Source organism: Anabrus simplex, chromosome 2 (assembly GCF_040414725.1).
Source record: "Anabrus simplex isolate iqAnaSimp1 chromosome 2, ASM4041472v1, whole genome shotgun sequence".
NCBI lineage: Eukaryota > Metazoa > Arthropoda > Insecta > Orthoptera > Tettigoniidae > Anabrus > Anabrus simplex.
Window position 1 is genome coordinate 19,039,558 of NC_090266.1, and position 17,274 is coordinate 19,056,831.

Sequence of the window (17,274 nt, forward strand, 5' to 3'; positions counted from 1 at the left end):
TAAACACTTTTAAAGGATGGCATTCTAAAATTCAACAGTCATTCGTTTACCTCATTGTTTATCAATTCACGGTTTTGTACCCTCGCTTTTCTGTAATTCCACAATAATTACATCACAATGTTCATATCAGATGTTCCTATATATTGTAGTTAATATGGAAGTAAATAGTAAGAATTCCAGAATAAATCACTAAAACGCCATTGATTTGAGTGCATGTTACCGATCTTAGGAATGCGTGAATATGTTTTATTCCAAATCTCACAAAGACTGCAGTTGTTTTCCAGAATCGACTTAAGCCAAATGCCTTAGTTTACTTTAGGAAATTTCATAACTCGTTCGTTATTAACTCAAAATCGGTTTTTACTTTGTTGACGTTGTTCTTAACACTGCCTTGAAAATATATTTGTTATATGGTAATGAAATAGGCTACGCATTAAAAATGCATTTCCTGAAAAATCAGTATTTTCGACTTAGTGAGATTTGGTAACGAGCTCTTCACCGATGTTCTAGTGTTGTTTCCATAATCGGCACAATGCTGCGGCTTAGTCCGTGCCTGAGGATGTGCCTTGCAAGGGTTAGGGATCGTACCGTCAACGGAAATAACGTTGAAAGTAGCAAGGGATGAAATGGACAAGTCTTAACTACTCTAACCTAAGTTGCCAGTAGGGAACAAGAGAATATAAACAATTGAGATGTTTGCTGAAACGTTTATTCTATTAATAAATATGTTAGTTACAATTTTAATCTTTTGCTTTAAAGAGTTGTACGGAGCATAAGATAAAGGATATTAGCAATAAATTATCGTTGAGAGCCAGGTCGAAGACAGTCGCAAATCATTTCTGACAGTTCAATGGCAGCGGTACTTTTTTATACATATGCGTCTGCTTTCTGCTGAAGTCAGGATTAGCTCCCTTTTCAATGTTGTTAGCCCATCTTCTTGCTACTTCGCTATCTGCAATGCAGTGGAAGGGGATCTTCTTGTGCACATCATCCTGAGCACTGCAATCTGACTTGCACTTGGGGAGAGGCTGCTGAGAGAAACAGATCTGTCCGCTTTCCTTGATAACCTTCACCTTGTGGTCGGTGCAACCCGGTTGGCCTTTGTTCCAACTTTGCTTGGAGGGCTTGCCACTTCCAGTTCCGCCTTGTTCATTGCTCTCGCTGGACGATGAACTGGAGCTTTCACTGGAACTGGAGCTGGAACTGGAACTGGAGCTGGAGCTGGAACTATCGCCATCGTCATAGGCTCCTGCTTCGTGCTCGTTGATCACATCACCGAGCATTACCTTCACCTCATAACATGGTGCGCTCTTTGCTTCCTCGTAGAATTCCTTTGCTGGTCCGGAACACGACTGCTGTGCCAGGGCGTAGCTTGCAGTAAACAATTCAGGTTCCCTTAACACACAGTTCCATGGTGTAATGAAATCTGTTGCGGGCTCTCCGGTGAATGTTCCACAAAGACCTCGGACTTCACTACGGTGGGAATTATTGGCCACCACCTTCAATCGCTGACCGTCGAAGGTGACCTCCAGGCCATAATCCGGAAGATTGGCGTATAATGCACCGCTGGGTAGGACGGTAGCTTGTACCAAGTTTGTTCCATCCTGACCATCGACTTTCGTGAGATTGTTTTGCGACACGCGCGATGGACGCCCGTTCACTTGCAGAGTAGCAGAAGAGCTTTCCTTCGAATAACTGTCTTCGAATTCACTGCTTGAGCTTGAGGATGAGGGTGATAGGAACAAAGTATCATCACCCACGACTATCTTGACTTCCTGAAAACGAAAAGTATATGATTTTATTAAAGCAGTAAAATGGCAACAATAACACATGGCATAGCATCTCTGAGACACTGCTAAGCAGAACTTCCGGCCAGAAAAGCAGGTCCACTAACGTGTCAGTTAATCTACAGGCAAAGATATCCCATCCGACCACGCCAGTGTTCGTTCTTGTAACCCTGAGAACAGAGTATTGGTTTATGTAACTTAATAGAAGACGTCATACCCTCTGGTTGTTGGGCGTGTCTCTGATGAGGATTGTTGCGTTGTTTCCTTGTGCGTTGTGTTCTGAATCCGGTTCAGCACTGCCATGAGGAGCAGTAGCTATCGCGACATGCCAGCATTTACCAAGCTCAATGGGGTAGGTCTTGTTATCAAAAGTATTGGCACGTGTTGCATCAATGACACAGGTTGCTAAAGAGAAATAACAAAAGTAATTAATAATGAGTGATGATTATTTTCAGCTATTTAATGATTTGTTCAAAAATTACTCACGTTCGTTCTGAGCTGCGAGGACCTTTCGTGCAATTCGCTGAGTGGCTGATATCTGAGGATGGACGACAACTAGAGGCCTCACGTAAGGGCCGACGCGTACGTTGTTGAATTCAGCTGCCAGTGAAGGTGTCTGGATTGAAACATTGACGGACCTGAGATTAGGAGCGAAACTAGCGTTCAGGTAAGCAATGCCGCTTGGTGCATTCGGACTCACTACATTCTCATCCAAGTAAGCGTATCCCAGTTGACGGATTAAACTGTAAGCCTTGTATGTGTAGTTTTGTGCGGGAGCAGAAAGCTTCTGGAAACGTGCAGAGCAATTGTATTGGTCAATATAATTCGCTCTGACGGTCACATTGCGGCAGGCGGGCAGCCAGTAGTTGTTTTTCGACATCTGGTTCTCGCAAAGCTTGGCAAGTGGCTGTTCTTGGAGAAAATGTCGCCGATCATCACTTTGTTGCAGGTAACACTAAAAGAAAAGAAGGTCTATTAGTACCTTCAACGGCTGATTATGATACAGGTGAGTTTGAATTGTCTCTGGTAACATACCTTAGCATTGATCTCTGCTCCAGAGCTGCACTTTTCGCCGAAGTTCAACTGAGCGTTAATTGAAGAAGATGGATCTGCCCACAAGGCTTTCTTGAAGTTGTTCAGAGGCACTGACGCCCATTTTCCGGATACATCCAAGCAAATCTGGAATGAGAATGCAACGTTATGTACCGACGTTCAAATTTGTAAATGCGATTTTCACTGGCTTAGAGTTCTATTTGTACTGACCTGGCCACGTTGGCTCTGGGAGGAAGAATGTGCAGGTTTCTGGCTTGCAAATAATAGGAATCGATTTTTACTATCGACAGGGCTGTCGGCATAAGCTGCAGTTGCTATGTACTGAGCCCTACTTTCACCGTTGAATTGGACGGATACATCCACAACAGCAGCAGAAGCACCTGCAACATTGATCCCAATTGTAGAATGTCCTTATTTTCCAAAATGAATTGAGTTGGATTAATATTGTATTACGCGCTCGTGTGTGGTTGGCTTCTGAATGTTTTCTATCCAATTGTAGTGGTAAAGTAGTAATTGTTGAAAAGTGGTTAAGTTTGAGTGTTTGTGATTCATTTATTTCTATTAATTTCGGTGTTTGTTGGTAGTAACTAAGATTAGTGATATTTATCTACGTGTTGCATTGAGTAGTTAGGTTAGGTTTACTTTATTTCGTATAGGGATTGTGAGAAATAGGAACTAAATTTCGATATTTTTTTTGTCTTCAATATCTATATTTTAGTTGCTGGGATACATATAAAGGCAGTTTATTATACGGGGTTTTACCTTCAACACTTTCTACATTTTGCATTCGTGTAAGTACCGTACTAGACAAGATACATCGTATACGACTAAATTCCTCCTATGTGGAATAAATAGCTTTTTTAAATAATCAAAAAGTTGCGGTAGAAAGAAAATTATAGAAAATATGAGATGTTCGTTTGAGAAGATTGTTGACGGCCGTTCATTATTAGTAATTATTGCTGCTCTTCCATTTCAAGTATTCCGTTGCTAGAATACAGCTCATTGGTATAATTCGGCAGTTATTGTTCAAGTATTCGCATAGTTATTGAGAATTGAGAATTCCCACTTATTTAGTTCTTACGTAAGTTCTTTGTATTGTAATTACTTATATTTAGATAGTAACATGCTTGCTATATTGATCTCTCAGGTTAACTTAACGGCAGATATAATTTCTATTAGGTCATAAGTTATAATAATAATAATAATAATAATAATAATAATAATAATAATAATAATAATAATAATAATAATAATAATAATAACAATAATAATAATAATAATAATAATAATAATAATAATAATAATAATAGCTATACGCGTTTAGTTTTTTGTGTTATAGTAGTAGATTCCTTAGGATATTTCATCATATCACGACCGTTTAGTTTCTGTTTGCTCTTAATAATAATAATAATAATAATAATAATAATAATAATAATAATAATAATAATAATAATAATAATCTCCCTTTATTTAGGTATTTAGGGTACCTATAGTTTCAATTTTACTGTTGATTTATAATGCGCAGACACCTAAGTACAATAGCATTGTAGTGTAGTTTCTTTATCAGTTGGTATCTTGCTTTACCCATCGGAGATCCTTGTGTAGTGTATAGAACTTCCTTCCTCTAGTATATGTATGAGCATATATACATTCTCACAATACGCTACATCATTTCTGTTGATATTTGGATGTTATTACATATTCCTGTGAAGAAGAGACCAGGAAGGCTGAGGGACGTAGGTACAACGACCGTACATGTAAGCAGGCATTAATAAAATTGAGCGAAAAATAGTGAGTTTGAGGGAGTTAATTATGCTTTTAGCGAAAAACCGACACGAAGGTAGTTCTCATTCAGGGTACAGTAGGTAGGCAAGATGGAGGGAGAAGCTGTGGAAGACAGATGTGTTAATAATTTAAGGGGAGTGAAAATAAGAGATCATGGTTTTCAGGGACTGGGTTTAGGAAATGTATCGGCGACGAATCGGTGTAAGTCACTGCAAGTAGAACAGCAGAATGAGATGGTGAACAGGAAAGTGTTACAGAGCAGCGGCAAGGCAAGACGAAAGGGAAACGTGGAGTAGAGGGCAGGAGGACGGAGGTGGAACAGGGTCGTGAGAGAAAGCAGGTCCTTTAAGGAAAGTTAAGGGAGATCAGCAGAGGAAGGGATCTAATGCAGTGTGTGGGGTTGAGGCTCAGGTCATGGGCGATTTTAATGATAGACAGGTGGAGAAAATAAATGGAGGAAAGGGAAACAGGGCAGTTTAATCAAGTTAACGCAGATGTTGAGGAAAGGGAAGGAGGAGGGTAAGGAAAAGGTGATGATTTCCCACGTTGGTATAAACAACGTAAGGAAAACCACGATTAGGTACCAACATAGTTGAAGATATGTGGGATCTGATTACGACAGCAGGAGAGGAGTTTAAAGGAGCGGAGGATATTATCAGTGGGATAGTATGAAGAAGGGATAATGACTGGGGGAGAGGGGTGATCTGGGACTAAATGAGAAAATGGAGTGGGTAAGTGGGAAATTGGGACTGAGATTTGCAGATTCTAATTGGCGCGATATTAAGATCTACGCTCAGATGGCCTTCGTTTGCACCCCAATGATAAGCATAATTCAGAGGGTTTGTTTTGAAGGGTTATAGAGAAATACTTCCAGGGAAACAGGCAGGACTAGGGAGCGGTGATGAGAATATAGTGAAGTTGATGTAAATTTTTCTGTATTAAACTCTAAATGTTTTGTAAAGAAACGTGTAGAAAAGTTATTTATTAGATATATATTTATTAGATAATTAGAGGATTGTGTTGTACGTAAGCTCTGGGAGGAGCATTCTTTCTGATTATATGATACATGTTTGTGATATTACTACTGGATTGAGAGAACGCTCTTCAGGTTTCGGGATGTTATTCCACTAATGCTAAACTTGTAGGATTCCAGCATGATATAGCAAATATCTTAGATTCAGGAGGTCAAAGCAAATGTTCCAAGGCATCTTAAAGGATATATCTTGCTTAACTGCGGACGAAAATGAAAAATTATGGACTAGACAAAGGAGTGTATGAGTGTGTGGCTAAATTTCAAGAGACAGGGTGAGTTGACCGTGCGGTTAGGGACACGCATTTCTAGCCTTGCGTACGGGAGATAGTGGATTCGAACCCCGATGTCGGCAGCCCAGAAGATCGTTTTCTGCGGTTCAACACTTTCAAAACGACCAAATGCTGGGGCTGTAGCTTAGTTAAAGCCACGGACGCTTCCTTTCCTCTCCTATTCCTTTCCTATCCCATCGTCACCATAACGCATGTCTGTGCCGGCGCGACGTAAAGAGGACAGAATCCAGGTAATCAGAGTAGGTGAAGTGTAACGATCAGGAGGGCAATATTCGTGGATCTTGTATTTTTGAACGATGTGAGTTAAAACTAAGACAGATTACGTTTTATTGTATACACTATATGATTGTGAGGCCTCGGCACTTTGCGAGATGGACAGCACACGATGGAACGGTGCTTAGCGGGATGTAAGGTCTGGTTGCATGTTTTACGAAGATGGAAATTATTCTCATTTTTAATTGTTCAGTTGACGGTGTGTTTGTACCTCGTGTGGATCACCGTAAGCACCTTGGTGTTAATGTGAGGAATAATCTTCATTTCGGCTACCGTATTAACGACGATGCTAAGAATGGTTACACATCACTTCAGATGTTTGTGAGAGTACTGGTTGGTGTTAGTAAATATTTATAGGAGATGGCGTATATGTGTCTGGTAAGACCGTAATTAGAATGTGGTAGCAGATTACTTGATACGAGAAGGGGAAGTATCCAGAAATTCCACTCGTTTCTTGGTGGGTGATTTGCGACAAAAGGATACTGTTACGAATATGTTTGGGAAGACTTGGATGTAAGCAGACGAGTTCCTCGACTATGGGGAACGTTTCACGCTATCAGTGGGGGAAATGACCCTGAGTGGCATTAGTAGACTGAGTGGAGGCTTTAGAAGTAGGGTATATCATAATATGAATATATAGTTGGAATTCAGGAGGACAAATTTGTGCAAATATTTATTTATAGAATTAGTAAATGGAATACCTAGGAAAATGTGTGATAAAACTTCCAAGTACTTTGAAATCATTTTAGAAAATCTAGATAAGCAAATGACTATGGATCTGCCACTTAAGCAACAGTCCTAAATGCAGATCATAATAACTGATTGATTGATTAATATATAGATAGATAGATAGATAGAGAGATAGATTGATTGATTGATTGATTGATCGATCGATTGATTGATTGATTGATTGATTGATTGATTGATTGATTGATTGATTGATTGATTGATTGATTGATTGATTGATTGATTGATTGATTGATTGATTGATTGATTGACAAATTAATATAACTGGAAATGAAGGCTTACTCTTAATTCCTGCTGCGACTCTGTTAAGGAACTGCTGCTGACGACTGCTGCTGTCTGGAGAGGTGGAGCTTGGCTGTGCAGCATTGCTACTTGCTGAATCATTCGCATCGCTCTCACTAGCGGATTCATTAGATTCCTCTTCATCACCTTCCTCGTTGTCATCTAGTGCGTAAATACACGAGCATTTTCATTTAGAAAGATTACAATTGATTGTTGAAATAATTGGATGCATTCGACTAAATCTTAAGTATGATAAGCACCTAAGAATTCATGACGGACTAGTTATCAAGGCTGGAGACGAAACAAGGCTACGAAATTTTCCTAATTACTTACCATATGAAGCTGTTAAGGTAACAGAACTTGCAGAAGATTCGCTTGGATCATATGTTAGATCGAATTGCCGATGGTAAATGTTTTTTTCTGCAAGTGGGTAATGAATCCAGGATAGAGCATCATGCTGTTTAAAGAATTCGTTGATCTTTGGCCAGTCTACAAACTCAGCTTCTGTGGTGAGGTTCAGTTTCCAAGCCAAACCGGTACTTTGTTTTCCAATTGTGTTCTGCCACTGTAATGTGAAAGAATAATTACAGAATGCTTATCGTTCAATAAATATTCAATTATGTGCGAAAAAGTTTTCTCAGATTGGATGGTTACCTGTTTAGGCTCACGCACATGTATGATGTTAGTGTTCCTATCCTCAGTTACGGGTTCAAATTTCAGGATGTCATGCTGGCTAGTATATGGCACGGTACTCAGGTGGACAATCTTCTGCTCATCGTCTTTGTCGATTGGCTGGATGGTGAGGCGCCAGTCATTATTTTTCAAATCGATGTCAGTCTTAGCACGAATGGGAAGCTGTATTTGGATATTTCTTTCAACGCCGGCAATATATCTCTTGCTATTGAAGGGCAACATAATGCTCATCTTGCTGCTCGTCTTTGAAGCATACCTGTGAAGAAATATTGGAAATGTAGTATTCTTCATGGTCAAAACAACATTTCGAACGCTGTTCACCAAGAATGACAATAAATTACACCACAATATACATTATTCATATCCCTAGTTAATCTCACTCATTGTTTATGCTTTTGGAGTATGTATTAGGTTAATATGCTTTATACGCTTTTATAATACGGCAACACGCTTTCCAATATGACACTGAATTTCGTGCAGGTGAAGAAAAATGATACTGATACTTAGAGTAGCATACAAAGTGACCTCTTACACCATGTTTACGTCGGCAGTGGCATTGATAGCACGCAGGGAAGGCCACTGACCAGACGATTTCCTGGAGATGTCGGGATGCACTCGAAGATTTGCCTCACCACCAATCTGGAGCAGTGTTGGATTTTTTATACTTATTTCATTGACCAAACCAATAGGATTGGGGAATGCTATGGTCAGTGTGTGAGTGTTGTAAAATTTAGTAAAGTTGAAACTCTTTCCTGAACGCAAAGCTGCAGCAGCATTCTGAAACACTGTAAAATTAAGAAGGAAAAGATTAGTCTTCTTACTGGTTGTCACTTTTCTTTCATTCTTTCTTTGAAATAATAAATTATGGCCCACCATTCACAAATGTACAGGAAATTTAAGACCTTCTAAGGCTTACAAGTACATATTATGAATAATATCTCCAATTGTATTCAATGTTGATGAGGTCCCATTCGGAAAAGTATAATATATAACCCCTGCTATAAATTTAAAAAGGAATATGCTGCTCAACTTCATGATATTTACACAGAGGTTTTTCTATCGGTCTCCCTCTTCTACGAAATCTCTGTAAAGATATATAAATAAACGTACTTTGAGGTATATGATCAATTGTGTGGTTATCATAAGCGAAGAATCGCTGGGCTCCAAGGAACTGCAATTGAATGTTTCCTTCCAGTTGGTCATTGTCATCAGTTTCAATGCCCAGCAAGTCGGCAATCTGTTGTGTTGACAGACCGCCGGAACTCTTTGAACTGCGTCTTCGTGAACTGCCAGATCTCCTTGAACTCCACATGGATTCTTCAGAATCCATCATATCGTAAATATATTGCATTAAGTCCTGCACGCTCGATACCATGGCAGCAGCCTATAAACATAGAAAATATACAAGTTCATGACGTTTGCATACCAGTATATACTGCAAACACAAAAACCATGCCTCGAAAAAGCACACCTACCGTAACCTTCTGGCGTTTGAATCCTCCAAGATTGCGACGGACGTTGTAGAAGATTGCATTTGGCAGAAGAGAATCATCGCTTCCAATGTAGTTCAGAGAATCGCCATACTCCAGCTTTAGCTCGTCAAGTATATTAGAGATTTGATAACTCTTCGAATAGTGTAGACTGTACAGTTTGGGGTTCAGAAGGTCGACAGCTGCTTGTGCGTTATTTGCCCTGACAAACAAAATATGATCCTTATTGCAGAAAGAGATATGTGGCTTTACGATGTCCTTTAACACCAATTATATATAATATATTTCAAAAAAAAATGTTATTTACAGACAAAAAGGCAAGTCATCTGATAATCGACCTTTGCCTAAATTATTAGCTATACTTCATTTCACGTCACTAAATAGACAAACTGATATGCATTTCCTTTCATAATTTTATAGTACACAGAGCCGTACTCACAACTGAGCGTCGCATGGACTGTTCAATGCAGCAGCTGACTGGATGGCGGTCTTCACTGCAGAGTTCACTTGGTTACTCTGATCTTGATACGTGAACTGAGCCATTCTCTGGAGCAGGTACGCTGGAGGATTGGTCTTCATGATCTGGAACACTGCAGCACATCGTACTTGGTGCACTTCTCCCACATTCTGGTAGATCTTGAAAAGAACTTGCCGGGCAATGTTGGGGTACACACGAGCCAATTTTCCCAGTGAGGCTACCATTAGCACTCGTTGAAAATCTGTAGTGGGGTATTTTCCTTCAAGGTAAGGCTCGTAGACATTCAGAATCTTGGGGTGGGCAATGTTTCCAAGAGCTTTAATGTAAACCTGGATTTTCGGACTGTCACCCTCTTGGACGGCGTTCTTCAGTTCTCGGGAGAAATATGGAATGTATTTATTTTGTACAGCGTTGTTTTTCCTGGGGTTTAGGCGCCCAAATATGTGAGAAGGGAAGTAGTTGTGAGCAGTGTCGTTGTCTACTTGAGCCTCGCGTACTAGATTTGTAAAAGCCATAATAGCAGATGTATTCAGCATGGGCTGCATCTGGACGTACGGCTTGGTGGCCAGTTCCTGTAATGAAAGAAATGTGGTACACGTACGCAAAATCCACTCCAAGTTATGAAGTTTCTATACATTCGAGTACTATATTATTGGTACATATAGGCCAACTTACAAAGAAAGCATCCATGTATTCTTCAGTTGGTACCCGGGCGCTAACAGGTAGAACAGCGACCAGCTCGGCAGCTTCTTCGGTGTGTACTTTTCCTTCTTTGATCCATACGCGTATTGCTTGAAGAGCCGGCCCAGTTCCCGCTTGAGCCACCGCATCACGGTACGCCTTCCTGAAATTGAAAAACTCCTCAGTAATCTGTTCTCCCTCTTGCCTGCATGAATTATAATCATTAAAAGACACTGATACTCACCAGGAGGCCAAAGCAGAGGACTGAGATCTTGAGCTTGAGGAGCTCTCTGAAGGAACGTAAAGCTTATTGGTTGCCTCTTCTAACTGCTTCAGACTTGCAATACGAATGATTCTACATAGGATGGAGAACTTAGCCAATGTATTCCGTTCAGGGAGTGTATTCGGGTCCTGAAGGTCATCGCCAATATTCTTTGCGACTTTTGTAATTACGCTGACGGTGGATACTTGGCTGGAAGCATTGACGGCATTTCCCTTATAACCAACAAAGTAAGGCAGTAGAGGAATGCTTGGAGGGAAGTCAATTGATGGGCGGGGCTGATATTCCTCCTCTGAGCTACTGCTGCTACTGCTGCTGCTGCTGCTGCTGCTGCTGCTGCTCTCGGAACTGGCTGTCTGTTTGCGAATAGCGGAACGGCGGAAACGAGGGTGTCTCGGTGATTCAGCAGGTTTCTGTTTTCGCCAGGATTTCTTTTGAAGCTCTTGACTTTCACTGCTACTGCTGCTACTGCTGCTGCTGCTGCTGCTGCTACTCTGAGACGTCCGTGATTGCTGCTCATCATCATCTTCGCTGCTACTGCTGCTGCTGCTGCTGCTGCTACTGCTGCTGCTACTATCAGCACTATCAGCCTGCGGATTGGATTCCTGTTTCTCTCCGAATGGGTTGTTATATTCGTATACCAAATCGGTGGTTCTGGGGTTGGATGGTCCTTGAGGCGATCCAGAAGCAGAACTTACTGATGTAAGGGTTAAGTTGAGACGGTTCACTATAAGTCCCTTTTGTGTTTCGAAGAGAGAAGGACTCATGATGACCTTATTCGTGATGACAGAGGACTGAATGATGTAACTGTTCAGATTTCCTTGAATTATAACTCTGGCTACTGATGATCGCTGTAACAATGAGAATAATGACACGTAACCACATTTGTGGATTATGTATAAATATCCACTTTCTCCTCATAATTTGCTGTACTTACTGAAAAAGCGTTGCCCTTCTTGTTAGAAGCTGGTTCCCATGTGCCGGGGAGCCCAGATAAACCCCAGTTGTAGGCAATGTGTTCGTCACAATTACTGAAGTTCTTCGTCTTCACGACGTCCAGAAGCATTTTTTCATCTGCGTTTTTGGTTACAAGTGGTGCCAATTCCGGTTGGCTCTGGAGATGATGTGGTGGTAGTGGCGAAATGTCGTACGCCGTTTCGCACTCTCCAACAACTGATTTCTGTGGATAGGTTTGAATTAGTCTCTCTACAACTTTCTGCTACAGAAAAGAAGCTAATTGTATAACACTTCAGAAACTTACTTCCATTGTCTTGAAGAATGCAGAGGCGCTGTTGGGACTCGGTTTTCTGTTAAACTTTGAGCTGATGAGGTTCCTGCCCAGGGTGTTTACTTGTAGCTGGCTGGCTATACCTTTCAGCATATTAACTTCCCATGTTGGGGTATCCTTGTTGACGGCCATCTTCTTTACCTGTGATGTGTTTAGCGTTGTGATGTTAATTAAAAATTCAGAGAGGCGATAGATAATGTTATAACATAATTATTCCGAACGGTTCTTACCACACCATCCTGAAGAGTAAGTTCGAATGGCCCTCCACTCATGGGCAACTCGTTGAAGCTCAAGTGTTGGGACTCCATATCCTGACTCCACCCTCCGGAAAGGTTGGTGTGGACTTCAGCATACTGAGGTTCCTTCACCTGTGGTACAAGACACATGTCATCTTAGAACTGACTTATGTATTCGTCATATGTAACGGAATCTTGACAACTGTCCCTTATGATATATGTTGATGACATACACAATGGTGGATATTGATTCAGGGGAATCTAATAACATTATTGGATCTAAACTCACCCTGACAGTTATCTGTGATGAGGATGTGGGCGTCACTTCGACCTCCGCCTTCATCAAAACACCGGTGTACTGATTGTCAACTTGGTGAAGGGCTGCCATCGAACGGGCCCACATCGTGTAGGTGTACTGGCGCCCGCTTTTCCAGCCTACAAACAATAAGATAATGTCTTATATATCGTCAGAATTAGTATTTGCTAACGAACAAAACTTAAAACTGGCTTATGTTTCCTTTGTAAAATGCATTTTTTAACATACAGTACATTTTATCATCCCAGAAACCAGGGGTGTATAATGCTATCGCCATACTCTTAAAAGACAACGATTTAGGACCATGAAGTTTGAAGTGCTACAACAATGGAAAAGTAACTAAGCATACTGGAGTTGCAGTGTGTGTGTGTGTGTGTGTGTGTGTGTGTGTGTGTGTGTGTGTGTTATTTAAGGCTCAGATCTACTAAAACTACGAAATTCAAGTACAGTATTATGGAAGATTCATACTGCATGTCTATATGTTGTATTCCAATGCGTTTGTAGTTGGCTGTTTGGTCTTGTACCTAAAGCCAATAAAGGACAGGGAAAGAGCATTTGTTGGAATTACTCACCATTGTCGTTGCCTGATGTCACTGCAACTGCAACAGAAAGTAAACAGTATTGTTAGTACAATAACACCTTCTAGGGTGAGAACAACAGGAAAGGGCTGAGAGAGCTCAGTAAGGTTAGCTTTAATTTGGTATAGGAGAACAGAAATGCGAGAAGGGTTACTCGAAGATAGTACGACAAGGTTAAAAGATTTGCGATTATAATGTATTGGTAGTGAATAACAGTTATGGTTTTAATGGTCAATCACTTGGGGAAAATCTAGGAGAAAGAGGTAACCCACGTAGAGATAAAAGGAGAAGGAATATACTGGACTTGGTAACTCCACCGTTGGTCATAGTTAGGAAGTTTTGATTAATATGACAGATGTGATGGGTGTTGGATACTAGTACAATAGATAAACTCAGGAATGTGTGAATGATAATGTATTGTTCTCATATAGATTCTGCGACCACTATTGTCGAAACTATTCAACCAACATGGTTGATTGAAGAGTAAGCCATTAATTTACGTAAGGATCTTTGGTTCAAAACCACCAGTAGTGCAATTAGAACTGAGGTGATAATGATTATTCTAATAAAAATATTTATGTCAATAATGTATGCTAGAAGTATCAGGGGGTAATGTATTTCACGTTATCAAAATGAAGCAGTTACTTCATCTTAACCCTTCTATTGTTCTATTGTTCCCGGAAGCCAAAAATGGAATGGGGCAGCTTCCATTTTTAACAACAACGCTGAACCGATTACAGTTTGAAAGGTTCTAGAATCTGTAATGAAAGGATAAGTTGATAATTTATATATGAGGATGGTAGGGAAGATCAGTATAGCTGAGGTAATTGCTTGCACTAGGAAGTATTTCAACGAAGCTTCAGTCGATATAATCTATGTGTGGAGGACACATGTGAGCAGAAGAACTTCGTGTTTTGACTGACTGAAATCCCTTCCCTTTCCCGGTTAGTCTCTTATGGAAAATGTTCGTGTCATTCACCCCACCTCTTAGATGATATTCTTTGTCTGTCGTCTCTGGAACGAACAACCAGGGGCGAAGCGTCAGGGGGAGACGTTGTAGACAGCGTGTTTTCTTTATACTTTGTGAACGAATTATTGTCTACTTAATTACTTTTTAGAACATTGATTATTTCACCATTCCTGACATTACTGTATTCCCCGCTTTACTTATTTTCGTCTCACTACGGCAATTCTAAGGCTCCCGTCAGTTACACGAAGCACGGTGGCGAATGTAGACGCTGTCGGTTCTATGTATGTTCCCTTTGATTTTCAAAGCTTTTAGATAAAGCAACACCAACGCTATCTGTATGCGCTGACTACGGGAGTATGATTTTCCTATAGCGTGATTCCTCCGCCCTGTACACAGACTTACCAGCGTCCCTTCTTGCTCTCATTGTCTGGTATTTGTATCTCAGTTATAAAGGTGCTCTTATTGGTTACCAACTTAAACATGCTTTTCACGAATTTGAATTGACTTCATTTTAAGAAACGTCTAAAAATAAAATAATAATATTCAAATACGAAGTATAGCAGTATGGCAGTTAGGTGGAAATGTAGTAAGCAGTCTGGCCTTGCTGACGACTTAGTCTTAATGGCAGATTGTGCCGAAAGGCTGCGGTCTAATATCTTGCAAATTGAAATAGGTGCAATATGTATGGCATGAAAATTTGCCTTTCGAAGACTAATTGATGTCAGTAGGTAAGAAATCTGAAAAAAATGACTTTCAAAGTGGTGATACAAAGCTGCAACAGGTAGATAATTTCAAGTATTTAGGATGTGTGTTTTCCCAGAATGGTAGCATAGTAAATGAGATTGAGTGAAGGTGCAGTAAAGGTTTTGCAGTGAGCTCGCAGTTGCGATCAACAGTATTCTCTACGAAGGAAGTCAAATTATCTTTCATCCGTCTGTTTTCAGACGAACTTTGCTTTACGGGAGCGAAAGCTGGGTGGACTCAAAATATCTTATTCACAAGTTAGCAGTAACAAACATTAAAGTAGCAAGAATGATAAGAAGTGTACAACTAAATGAGGCCACAGCATTAGTTGCAAATAGAGGATTGTGGCGACATTTAGTAAATTCACGGAGACTTGCCGACTGAACGCTGAAAGGCATTAACGGTCTATAATGATGATATATGTATGTATGTATGTATGTATGTATGTATGTATGTATGTATGTATGTATGTATGTATGTATGTATGTATGCATGTATGCATGTATGTATGTATGTATGTATGTATGTATGTATGTATGTATGTATGTATGTATGTACGTCCAAGTATAGCGAACGTATGCCTAGTAAAAGAATGATAGCATCAAGTTCTTCAAGTACATGCATATTAGTTACGGTATTATAACCCCAACAAGTATTGACTTATATTCTCAATAATTAACTCGAGAGTGTGTATAAGGAAACAACGAAATTGCATAACTTGATGCTGTATATTCCGTTAAGGTCAGTTCTTGTGAACGCGCTACGAGTGCCTTCAAACGAATTAAAACGTATTTAAGGAAGTGGATGACGAACCATAAGCTCTCTAGCTATTGAGATGGCTGACTTCAAGACGAGAGTAATAGGTATATTTGCTGAAATGAAGGACAGGTGGATTGAACTCATTTACAAAAGTAATTTTTAAGGAGATTTGTAGAAAAATCTCCTTATTTCTTATTTCTCTTGTTAAATCTACATGACAATGAAGTATATTCCTTTTTTAATTCTAAATATATGTTGTTATTTGTCAACTGCCGCTGCCTATTTGGTCTATATTAAAAATGAGAGGAGTGCACGTAGGGTTATAGGTTTTGCTTTCCGAGTCATTAATATAACATGTAACACAGAACTGTGAAAACAACATTCCATATAAATAACATGATTAATACATTTTAAATTTAAAAAAATGTCTCTGTCTGTCCCTTTACTTAGTTCACTCTTCACCACTGCGAACAGCTTTAACAAATGCACGGATGTATTTTCGTAAACCCTTCGCTAGAAATATATGCATGACAAATTCTCCTATGCAGGAAGATGTCAGCTACAGAAGAGAGCTCACTTTCTATACTAGACATAATGACCACTTGGAGTAAAGGAAGCCACTTACCTAGCAGAACCAAGAGGTAGATGGCCCTCATTCTGTTGCTGCTGTGGTATGGACCAGAGAGCTCGCAGTTATATAGCAGTAGGAGCGCTTATTCAGCTGCTCCTTGACCCGCGAGTCAGCGATGCTCCTATCGCCGTCATATCTCTTGTATTTGTTGCTGAACAGTATCGTCTTCTACGGATATCTCTTACTTCAAATAATAATAATAATAATAATAATAATAATAATAATAATAATAATAATGAGAAGAAGAAGAAATTGCACTCCATCAGACATATAAATTAGAAAGTTAAGAGCTAGAACGAGATATTCACACGTATTAATATCTGTAATATCAGTGGTCTGCTTGTGCTTGTTGGCCTGTGGTTCTCGCAGTCTGGCCGCGTCGTGGGATGGTTTATTGGCTGGGCTCGGGAACTGGGTGATTGTGCTATCCTGGATCTCACACGCACCACTCATGTCCATGTCAAAACTGAGGGTGATTGATCTAGACAAAGTAGTGGTTGGCCAAATGTCCAGAAAATAGAAATCTGTGATTTACAGTCGGTGAAGCGTTAGCTGGTCCCGTAATGAGGCAGCCAGGGCTGTATTGTTGGAATTTCATGACGATCTCCAGCCAGTTGACGATGTACTGCATAGAGTGGTAAGTAAGTTACAGGTTTGTGCTGTGAGACGGACACCAGTAACCGGGGTGGTGACGTCTTTTCACTTTCAATTTGTGTGTTGATGGGGTGATAGTGTCTACAGGGATCACTGTACGTACCTACGTGTTAACAGAAGCAAGATCTTAATTGGGGTAATCACATTAACGAAAATTATACATCCCATCGTCTTGTTATGAAGGTGTAAAGTAGGGGGTGTATAACCAGTGCACGAGACCCTCACC

At 40.2% G+C, this 17,274-nt stretch overlaps 1 protein-coding gene across 1 annotated transcript; it reads right to left on the bottom strand.

The window, feature by feature from the left end:
- Nucleotides 1-693: 693 nt before the first annotated feature.
- On the bottom strand, nt 694-16,499 carry LOC136863887 (vitellogenin-1-like). The gene is made up of 20 exons (XM_067140282.2): nt 16,389-16,499; nt 13,285-13,311; nt 12,686-12,831; nt 12,391-12,528; nt 12,134-12,301; nt 11,810-12,052; nt 10,837-11,723; nt 10,587-10,755; nt 9,873-10,483; nt 9,419-9,635; nt 9,054-9,327; nt 8,476-8,728; nt 7,905-8,199; nt 7,584-7,815; nt 7,251-7,412; nt 3,051-3,220; nt 2,823-2,966; nt 2,274-2,742; nt 2,005-2,192; nt 694-1,775 (listed from the first exon to the last, which is right to left on the bottom strand). The coding sequence occupies exons 1-20, from the start codon at nt 16,417-16,419 to the stop codon at nt 834-836; spliced, it is 5,766 nt and encodes a 1,921-aa protein (XP_066996383.2). The 5' UTR covers nt 16,420-16,499; the 3' UTR covers nt 694-833.
- Between the last annotated feature and the right edge of the window lie 775 nt (nt 16,500-17,274).

What these genes read in the sequence shown, in the direction of transcription:
- LOC136863887 (XM_067140282.2), bottom strand. Translation starts at nt 16,419, where the DNA reads ATGAGGGCCATCTACCTCTTGGTTCTGCTAG. An exon ending in TCAAACGCCAGAAGGTTACG is followed by an intron (nt 9,328 to 9,418) that starts GTAGGTGTGCTT and finishes CTATGTTTATAG; the next exon opens with GCTGCTGCCATGGTATCGAG. An exon ending in AGTCGCAGCAGGAATTAAGA is followed by an intron (nt 3,221 to 7,250) that starts GTAAGCCTTCAT and finishes TCAATGTTGCAG; the next exon opens with GTGCTTCTGCTGCTGTTGTG.